Raw genomic sequence first — 9,956 nt, 5'->3', positions numbered from 1 at the left:
GGTCATGTTAGCCACTGAACTTTTTATTTCTTGTAGGTTCTTGTCAGTTAACTTACGCAAGATCTTGTCAAAACCATGGCACATTCTGCAGAAAAAATATTTTACATCTTGGTGATTGATTAATTTTAATTAAGAGTGTATTGTAATGTTGGAAAACTCTAGGGAGGTTCCTAAGTCAAATAGCATGGGCGCCCAAGGGCATAGCAGGGTTGACAGAGATTCAAGAGGTAAGTCTTGAGGTTTTGCTTTTGAACCGCATTTCTAACTTGAATGATGTGTGTAAAAAAAAAAAAAAAAAAAAAAAAACAGTCAAATAGCATGGCACTGTACAACCTTTCCTTCACTTTTACATGTTACTTGACAAGTTAAGACACAAAATAGAAGGTATCAATGCCACAAAATCAAGTTTTATTATTCCTCTATAAAAATCCAAATTTTGATGCCTAATACCGCATGGATAGTTACGACGGTACAAGAATAATATTAATTTTGGGTTGAATAGTTTGTAGCTGAACCTTATCTTCTTTGACCCGATATGTTCAATTTATTATTCATTTATGGTTGAATTAAATTCACATGTCTTGTTGGGAGAGTTTTCTTCGCAACTCAAAGAAAAGATGTGTATTCTAATGCTGTCTTAAGTATGCAGAATGAAATGAAATAGCAAAATTCCTTATAAAGAATAAAAATCAATTTTACAACTAAATCTATAAAATGGTCATTTTATTTTAAAGTAATTTTTTTTTTTTTTAAATAAAATTTAAATTTCCAAAAAAACTCTTGTATTCTAAGTCTAAAAATTATCAGTGTACCACCACCACATATTTTGTTGCTGTCACCACTGATGTCTCCTCCACGACCTTCCGCTACCATTTCTTTAAAAATAATATAAAAAAAAGGTGTTTTGAAATTTTAAATTCCCTCACCATTTCTTTAAAAATACTATAAAAAAGGTGTTTTGAAATATTAAATTTAAAATTCCTACATCATTTTATATTTATCAAAAAAAAAAAAAAAAAAAAAAAAAAAACTCATTCTTTAAAAATAATATAAAAAAAAGGTGTTTTGAAATTTTAAATTCCCCCACCATTTCTTCAACAATAATATAAAAAAGGTGTTTTGAAATAATAAATATAAAATTCCTACGTCATTTTATTTTACAGTCGCAAAAGTAAAAAAATAAAAAAATAAAAATTTGCATTAAGCCCGTTTTAACGGATTGACCGGATAAACCTAGATGCCCTCTTTAAGCTCTGCATCCTTCAACCGCTGCACCCAACCACCTCCGGCTCCGGCCATGGCCCCGGCCCCGGCCCCGGCCCCGGCCCTAATTGCTTGATGATTCGCGACGTCGCCGGTGGCCACTGCGAAAGATTTCTTCTCTGAAAGGAAGAAGAAATCTAGGGTTGTCATTAGGGTTTGAGGGGCTGAGGGAATAAGGATTGGAGAGGAAGAGGGAGGAGAGTGACGCCATTGGAGAAGAAGAGGGGGTTTGCTTCGTCTCCTTGGGTTTTTCAGATTCTTATTGAGAGAGAGAGAAATCGTGTTTTTGATTCTTTTCAAACATACACTCAACTGATTTTCCTCTCCAATTTCAAGGATACAAAATGCTAACCCCTGAAATCTCCGCCAGGAAAGCTGCCAAAAAATACAGGTTTCTCTCTCTCTCATCTCTATATATATTATGTAGCAATAATGTCCACAAAAAGTGTGGTATAGGTCTTTTGGATGGTCTAACAACACGATAATTTGATATATGGGATTGGCGGCGAATTTATACGCCGGTGATGATAAATAAGTATAGGTAATTATCATTAATGTCTGTATTGACCCCATTTTTTCAAGTATTCGCATGCAATTTCAATAAGCAAAGCAGAAAACCATATGGAAGCAACGAAGAAAACCATATGGAAGTTTTAGAGCTAAATCAAAAGAGTTGTCATGGTTATGAGATTTGAAATAGGGTTGAGAAGTGTAAAACAATGAGGAAGAATAAAATTTATAATATTTCAATAATCAAAACTGAATATTTTGATTACATAGTACTCCCGTATCTTTCAAGCTGGTAGGTGGAAAAGAAAAGAAATAATATCATTAGTTAAGTGTTTGGTTGATTAATGAAAGAAAAGAAAGAAATTAGGAATCTTCTTTGTGTTGCTAGAGAAACCCCATAAGAAGTCTGTCATCTTCTTTTCAGTAAGCATAATAACAGATGAAGGAATTTTAAAGACTGAGCACCAAAAATAGGTGAAAGAAGTTAGGACAGTCCTCACCAAGAATTCCAAGAATTCAATTACAAAGAATAGTAATCTTGTTTGAGAAAAATAATAGAAAAGAAACTATTCTAATTAATTTACAATAATACTCTTTTTCATAGTTTTGTTTTTTTATAAAAAAATAGGGTAAATTTGGTGTTAATAAAGTTATATTAAAAATTGCTAGTCAATCCTTCTATTTTCTCTCAAAATTCTTCCATTCCTTATCTTTTTTCCTTTGAAAATTTTATACCAAACACAAAAAAATCACATTTCTTTACTTTCTAGTGTCACATTTTGTTTCTATAAAATATTCACAGAAAAGAAATGATAATGTACTCCAATAATATTGGCATTGAGAGGTGAATGTCACCAGTCTTAGTCATATATACCATCTAGATGCATCTTTCCATTGCTGACTATTTCAAAGAATTAGTTGCAGAAGGCCAATATATCCCCACCCCAACGTATTGAAGAAGTTGATATATAGATTGTTTATGTGGACATCCTTGACTTTGGATTTGTTACACCAAAGTTTCAACTGCATGTGAAGCACTTCTTTTCCACTACTGTGGAAAGGATTACCCATAGCGTATGTATATAGATGCTCAATTTGTGGCTGATGCCATCTGAATAGGATCAATTGAATGGTCAATTATGAGTCACAATTAGCTTTTAGTCAAGGAAAATGATATTCAGGTTGAAGACATTAGTTGAGTGTTCTGCCGAACACTTTGCATCCATGGCCCTTGGAATGCAAAGTGATGGGACCCACTCTATGGATGCCTGCCAAAGACTTCTGGCTCTAATAGCATGGTCCTTTAATTTATACTCGTGGCACAACTGTAAAGACCAAAAGGAAAGGGACGTCTAGGTCTGGCTGGTTGGCCTTTCTCGTTATTCAACATGTCACACATTGCAAATTCTTCATAACAGAGGAGCCATCACTGTCACAAATCTGTTTCAAGTGGGTCAAAGGAGGAAAAATTGTGAATGGTTTCAGAAGCCTTTGATGACCATAAAAAAGATGCCCATCATTATTCATTTATATACAAAGCTCAATTCAAGTAGCAATACGAAAACAGAGTCCACTCCAAAATCCATTTTTATGATTAAATATGTTGTAAAATCAAAACCAATTCATTTGGGTTTCAGAGATTTGGATGATTAACTTCGCTTCAAAGAGTGAAAGGTAGACAACACCATTATGGGAAGCATAAGTAAATCATCAAAGAATTTTGGCTTTACCATAATTCTTTACTTGTATTCTATTTCTTCCATGTTAACAATAACCTCCTATGCAGTAGAATTGAACACCATAACCACAACTCATTCTCTTACAGATGGGCAAACTATGGTCTCTTCAGACAGAACATTCGAACTGGGATTTTTCAACCCCTCAGGTGGTATTTCCAGGAATCGATACTTGGGAATATGGTACAAAAAAATATCTGATAGGACTGTGGTATGGGTTGCCAACAGAGATACTCCACTTACTGATACCTCAGGAGGAGGTGTCTTAAAGCTCACAGACGGAGGAATTCTCGTGCTTGTCAATAGTACAAACAGCATCTTCTGGTCTTCTTCAAATTCATCCTCAAATAACAACACAGTGAATTCAGCTCCAGTTGCACAGCTTTTGGATTCGGGTAATCTTGTTGTCAAAGATGTAAATGATGAGAATTTCCTCTGGCAGAGTTTTGATTATCCTGGAGACACTTTGTTGCCGGGCATGAAGCTTGGAAAGAACCTAGTTACTGGAATTGATAGGCGTCTATGGTCATGGAAGTCCAGTGATGACCCTTCTAAAGGTGAGTATTCTTATGGATTTGATCTTCGTGGATTCCCACAAATGTTCCTCCTGAAAGGTTCAGTTGAGCAATACCGTACTGGACCATGGAATGGTATCAGCTTTAGTGGCACGGTGGGTTTAAAACCAAACAGCATCTACACATACCGTTTTGTTTTTAATCAGCAGGAGGTGTATTATGATTTTGAGCTTATTAATAGCTCAGTTTTCTCACGGCGGGTTATGAATCGAAATGGAATTGTACAGCGCTTGACATGGAATTATAAAATACAGGATTGGACAGTCTACCTGAATACACCATCAGATAACTGTGATTTTTATGGGCTGTGTCATGCCTATGGTAGCTGCAGCGTTGATAACTCCCCCGCATGTGGGTGTCTTGATAAATTTATGCCAAGGTACCCAAAAGATTGGGACACAGCAGATTGGTCAGGTGGGTGTGTTCGAAGAACGGCCTTGGATTGCCACAATGGATCATCAAATGGATTTCTCAAGTATTCCGGTGTTAAATTGCCTGACACACGGTATTCTTGGTTTAATAGGAGCATGAACCTCAAGGAATGCGAGACAGTATGCTTGAAAAACTGTTCTTGTATGGCTTATGCAAATATAGACATAACAGCAGGAGGAAGTGGCTGCTTGCTCTGGTTTGATGACCTGATTGATATTAGGAATGTTGCTGAATTTGGACAAGATATTTACATAAGAATGGCTTCCTCTGAGTTAGGTATGTGTGATATATATATATATATCCCCAAACATGAGTAGCTTTTACATTCTTTTGTGGAAATAAAAAGAAAGTTGCCATCCTTTCAATAACTTTGCAAGCAGAGTTCTAGAAAGGAGGCATAAATAAAGAGGCATTGAGAAGCGCTCACAAATTTTTCTTGCACTTCTTACGTACTTAGGTATGGATTATCTTATTAGATCCGTATCTGAGAATGGCAGCCTCAGAATTAGGTATTAACTTACTCCTCAGCGAACTAGATTATTGAAAACTGTGAGTAATGGATTTAGTTTTTATTTTTACACCTTTTCTTCTCTTCCAATTCGGTTATGGTGATGGCATTAAGCCTCTCTACCACCATTAAGTCTGCAAAAGCACCTAGTTGCTTCCCTCATCAATCAGTGCCATAAAAATTGCTCAGTTTTGGTTCAAGGAGATGGGAATTTTCCATAATGTATTCAGGGGAAAAAAGAAAAAGAAAAAAGATTTCCATATTGCTGAAACTTGAAGGAAATTGAAATTGACATTTTTTATGTTGGTGAGTCCTAAACCAAAAAAAGAAAAGAAAATAATATTAAGTTATTTAAGATTAGTGTTCCTAAACCAGGAAAATGATATCAAGTAATTTAAAATTAGTCCAATTGCAGCAAATTTGCTGTAATTACTCTTCCTAAAATGCGTGCTTCATGATCGTGCCTTAATGGTGAATTACACCGGTGAAAGAAAGTCTCCTAAAGACGATCATTTACAGAAAAAGTGCCTTCTTTTACTGCTGCTTTAGTTCATTGTTTTCCTGCCTTAACTTGTAGCTCATTTAAACTATGGTAAATTTTGACTGTGCAGAGACACATGGCAGCTCCAATGTAAAGCGACGAGCAAGGATTATAGTCATTCCTATATTACTTATGGTAGTGGTACTCCTAGGTCTATTGCTGCTCTTGCATTTCTTGAGGAGGAGGAAGCTGAAGAGAGGAGGTAACATATCTTAAAGACTCACAATACTTTTCTTTCGTAATTAGCAAATAAATCTTCGAATTATTACCAAGGCGAATCCAACCCCATTTTTTAGTTAGATTCGAAGTTTCTATTTTATGCCTTTCTCATGTCTTGCTTGAAGGCCAAGATTTTTTATTTTTATTTCCTTTGCCACTTTATCTTGGTCTTATTCTGTATCTCCTCATGTTAATTGAGCCACTTTAGCTTTTACAAAAAGGGCAGGTTGTTAAAACCTGATGGCTCATGTACAGTGAAGTGTACCAAAATCAGGCTTTCTGAATGGTATTAATTTCTTATTTTCATTTTCCTTATTCTTAGTGAAACAAATTGATAAAGTCATTCAACCAAAGTGATTTTTTTTTTTTTTATTTTTGCAAATAATCCACTAAAATGGACCTATCAGATTTTGGGTCTTAATCATAATCCTGTCTTAGGCTTACATGACTTTTTCAGGATGATGATAGCGAGAGAAGTTGTTTGTCATGAAGGGTGTGTATTTGCCTTCCCTGAGAACATCAATTGTCACCATAAGGGTCTTATAACAAATAAACAAGTAGTTAACCTGGCTGCCTAGAAATTTACCATTAGGAACTGATATGGTTTTTGCACTAGGAGTGACAGCAATACCGCTATAGATGACATTTACTGAAGTAGACAAATGATTAAAGAGACAAATAAATACTGCTAAAAATACATTTAGGGTGTCATTACTAAAGTTTAAGACTATTTCACTTTCTTTTCTGTTGATGAAACAACTGACACCAGCTGGACATCTCAACTCTTATTCTACCCACTGATGTTGCTTACCAATTTCTTTTTCTTTCTTGTTAAACAAATAATTATCATGATGCCACTGTACTTAAGAGTGCCATGCCATACCAATCTGGAAAGAGAGTAAGCAGGATCCACTAGGAAGCATAATTTTAGAGATTTTAATTTGGGGTCTTATTGAATGGTTTATCCTACTTCTGGATCCATGCCATATTGCCATACATGTTAGTTCAAGGAATATGTACAACTTGTTTTTATTCTTATGAAGGTCATTTTCTACTCTGCAGGACCAATTAGACTCAATCAAGATAGAGATTACGCCGACGAAAACGAGAGGAGAGATATAGAGTTGCCGTTACTTGACTTTGAGACGATAGTAAATGCCACAAATAACTTTTCAATTTACAATAAGCTTGGAGAGGGTGGCTTTGGACCTGTCTACAAGGTAATGATCAATATTTATATAAAACTATGCAGCATCTAGGAAAAATAATTCTGCTACCAACTCTGTTATGGTGCCATCTCTACGCACCAAACCAGTATTTGCATACATAGTTTTCAGTCACTAATATTCTCTGAAATATTCTCAGCTTTAAAATCTTCATTCTGAATGCTTGCCAATATTAATCAGTGCTATTCTTTTCAAAGATAATCAATCTAATCTTTTTCCCAGTCAAGGACTGTGTTTGCCTCTTTGAATGGTAATGATTCAAAAAAGATGCTTTCTTGGGCTATAGCATATTCAAAAAAGGTTTGCCGAATTGCACAAATTATTTTCCTTCTGGTTATACACAAATAGTACTGCAAAGACACTACTTTGGTCATCAACGGGCCTGTGGCCTAGTGGTACGAGGTCCTTACTTCCCAACGGGAGGTCAGAGGTTCGAGTCTCATTGGAGGCATGGGTGCGTGAATATACCAACTAAGAAAAAAAAGAAGAAAAAGACACTTTTTTGGTCACATGGTTTGGAGTGTTCCTTGCATGTGAGTCTGCTGTTATGATATGAACTAATTGTGTTAATATACCTAATGGAGACAATCTCCATATAGACTAGCACAATGAATGTCAAGGGAAGAAAAAAAGGGAAAACAAACTTGCTTCTTTTGGAAGCAGATAATGGAACTCGCAGAATGATAATTTTCAGGGTGTGTTAGAAGAGGGACAAGAAATAGCTGTGAAGAGGCTTTCAAAGAATTCAAGACAAGGACTTGATGAGTTCAAGAATGAAGTTCTATGTATTTCCAAACTTCAGCACCGAAACCTCGTGAAGCTTCTAGGTTGTTGCATTCAAGATGATGAAAGGATGTTGATCTATGAATACTTGCCCAACAAAAGCATGGATTGCTTCATCTTCGGTTTGTGTCACTCGAATCCTTGATCTATTTAACCTTTTGTAATTTTTTGTTTGTCTTAATATTCCAAACTTAGTCCTGTCAAGTTAATTTTATTGTGCGTGCTCCAAATTTCCCAATTCCTGAGTGATGTTTAGGAGGATGCTTTTATCAAAAGCCTTGGGAGAAAGGTCAAGTGCCACATCCCTCCTAGTTGAAGATGGGAAACAGGATACTCTAACTTCATCCTAACAAGTGCTGCTGCTTGAACTTGCTCCCAAGGATTATCCATGGTTGTGAATTTATAAAAGTGGTTAACATTTAGCCCCATGAATCCAACTAAACAGTAGCATGAATTAATTGGATTGAAAAATTGGGCAGATAAAAAACAAAGTGTGTTACTAGATTGGCCTAAGCGCTACAACATTATCAACGGGATTGCTCGGGGACTTAACTATCTTCATCAAGATTCTAGACTGAGAATTATCCACAGAGATCTCAAGGCCAGCAATATTTTACTAGATAACGATATGAACCCCAAAATTTCAGACTTCGGCATGGCTAGATGTTTTGGCAGTGATGAAATGGAAGCAAATACAAATAGAGTGGTTGGAACACAGTAAGAACTTTAAATATGTTGGATGTGCTACTTCTATTGCTCAGAAATTGATTTCTTTTTTGTTGACTTCTTGCAGCGGTTACATGTCCCCTGAGTATGTAATGAATGGATTCTTCTCGGTAAAATCTGATGTGTATAGCTTTGGTGTATTGGTGCTTGAGATAGTTAGTGGGAGCAAAAACAGAGGATTTTCTCATCCAGACCACAACCTCAACCTCCTAGGACATGTACGTGTCAATAGCTACCTTATTGTATTTCATGCATTGATTCAAGAATTACTGACAAAAATAAGTCGCAATTAGGCATGGACGCTTTATAAAGAAGGCAAACCTTTGGAACTGATTGATGCATCGCTAGTGCACTCATGTAATCTTACTCAAGCATTCAGATCAATTCATATTGGTCTATTGTGCGTGCAACAAAGTCCAGAGGACAGACCAAACATGTCATCTGTGGTTATGATGTTGGGTAGTGAGATTGCATTGCCTCAACCGAAAGAGCCCGGGTTTTACACTGGAAGAAAGTTTGTTGAAGTAGATTCATCATCAAGCAAGCCTGAATCGTGTTCAGCCAATCAATTAACTGTAACGATTTTTGCCCCTCGCTAGAAGATGTTTCATGTCAATATTTTGGTCCTCCACGGCTCCACACCTGGCAAAAATTTCTGTATAAGCCTCTTTTTCAGAAGAAAAGAAGAAAGTTATTTCTGATGTGTAATAATTGGGTGAGGCATATTTTGAGGAATAAAAATTCTTGTCTTAGAAGAAGGCCTCCAGTAATTTGCAGTATTGATGGAAGTGTGAGTCATGTAATATTTGTCAATTTTGGTGGCCAGCTCCATTATGTGTTGTCTTTCTTTTATTTCATTTGTAATTGCCAAGTTTACTAGAAACTAAACTAGTTGGTATTTTGATCTCTTTGAATTTGTAAGCTGTGTTAAAATCACCGTGTAGATAACAATTAGTAGAAAGAAAGCTACGTGAACTAGCTGCATGCATAAATTCATATATAGGGAACACGATGCCGCTTCTACAATGAGCCCAAAGAATTTAATTACTGAAGTCAATTTGTCAATCAGTTCTCAATGCCTAAAGTTAATTATATTACTGTATTTATACGTAAGCTGGACTTGAAACAAAATGGACTTGAATTCTTTGTCTTAAAACAAATATTAAATTCCTCCACTTGAATAGTTAATTTAATGTGGAAGTTCTCAAATAAATTTGATTAAAAATGCATGAATGGCAGTCAAAGTTGAAACTCTTCAGAAAAATGTGAGTTCAAGAAATAAAATCATCTGTGTATAATAATACATTATATTTTTTGTTTTCCCCCTTTTTCTCCACTTGAATTACCAATTCTTGATCTTCATCAATTCCCTTGTTACAACCAGAGGACCTAGAATATTGAGCGAGGGGGCAAAAGTGAATTTTTTTTTTTTTTTTT

At 35.7% G+C, this 9,956-nt stretch overlaps 1 protein-coding gene across 2 annotated transcripts; it reads left to right on the top strand.

Annotated features, from left to right (window-relative positions):
• The first annotated feature begins 1,048 nt into the window (after positions 1-1,048).
• Positions 1,049-9,427, top strand: LOC132307759 (G-type lectin S-receptor-like serine/threonine-protein kinase At4g27290). Of its 2 annotated transcripts, XM_059805609.1 has the most exons (8): positions 1,049-1,654; positions 3,599-4,792; positions 5,636-5,767; positions 6,847-7,004; positions 7,705-7,915; positions 8,273-8,510; positions 8,587-8,737; positions 8,813-9,427. In XM_059805609.1, exons 2-8 carry the CDS (start codon positions 3,610-3,612, stop codon positions 9,116-9,118), a joined length of 2,379 nt encoding a protein of 792 aa, XP_059661592.1. In that variant the 5' UTR covers positions 1,049-1,654; positions 3,599-3,609; the 3' UTR covers positions 9,119-9,427. The 2 variants fall into 2 exon arrangements, with proteins under 2 accessions (XP_059661592.1, XP_059661591.1); XM_059805608.1 differs by lacking the exon at positions 1,049-1,654 and having other exon boundaries at positions 3,288-4,792.
• The last annotated feature ends 529 nt before the right edge of the window (positions 9,428-9,956 follow it).

Source organism: Cornus florida, unplaced genomic scaffold, assembly GCF_030987335.1.
Source record: "Cornus florida cultivar Cherokee Brave unplaced genomic scaffold, ASM3098733v1 CherokeeBrave_3.0.0_Hap2_Chr05, whole genome shotgun sequence".
Lineage (NCBI taxonomy): Eukaryota > Viridiplantae > Streptophyta > Magnoliopsida > Cornales > Cornaceae > Cornus > Cornus florida.
Note: the sequence above shows the minus strand (reverse complement) of the source record. Positions and strands in the feature narration are given on the sequence as shown.

Excerpts from the sequence above, each read along its gene's own strand:
- LOC132307759 (XM_059805608.1), top strand. The coding sequence starts at position 3,463 with ATGGGAAGCATAAGTAAATCATCAAAGAATTTTGGCTTTACCATAATT. Across the intron at positions 5,768-6,846 it reads GAGGAAGCTGAAGAGAGGAG|GACCAATTAGACTCAATCAA; the intron begins GTAACATATCTT and ends TCTACTCTGCAG. Across the intron at positions 7,916-8,272 it reads CATGGATTGCTTCATCTTCG|ATAAAAAACAAAGTGTGTTA; the intron begins GTTTGTGTCACT and ends AAAATTGGGCAG.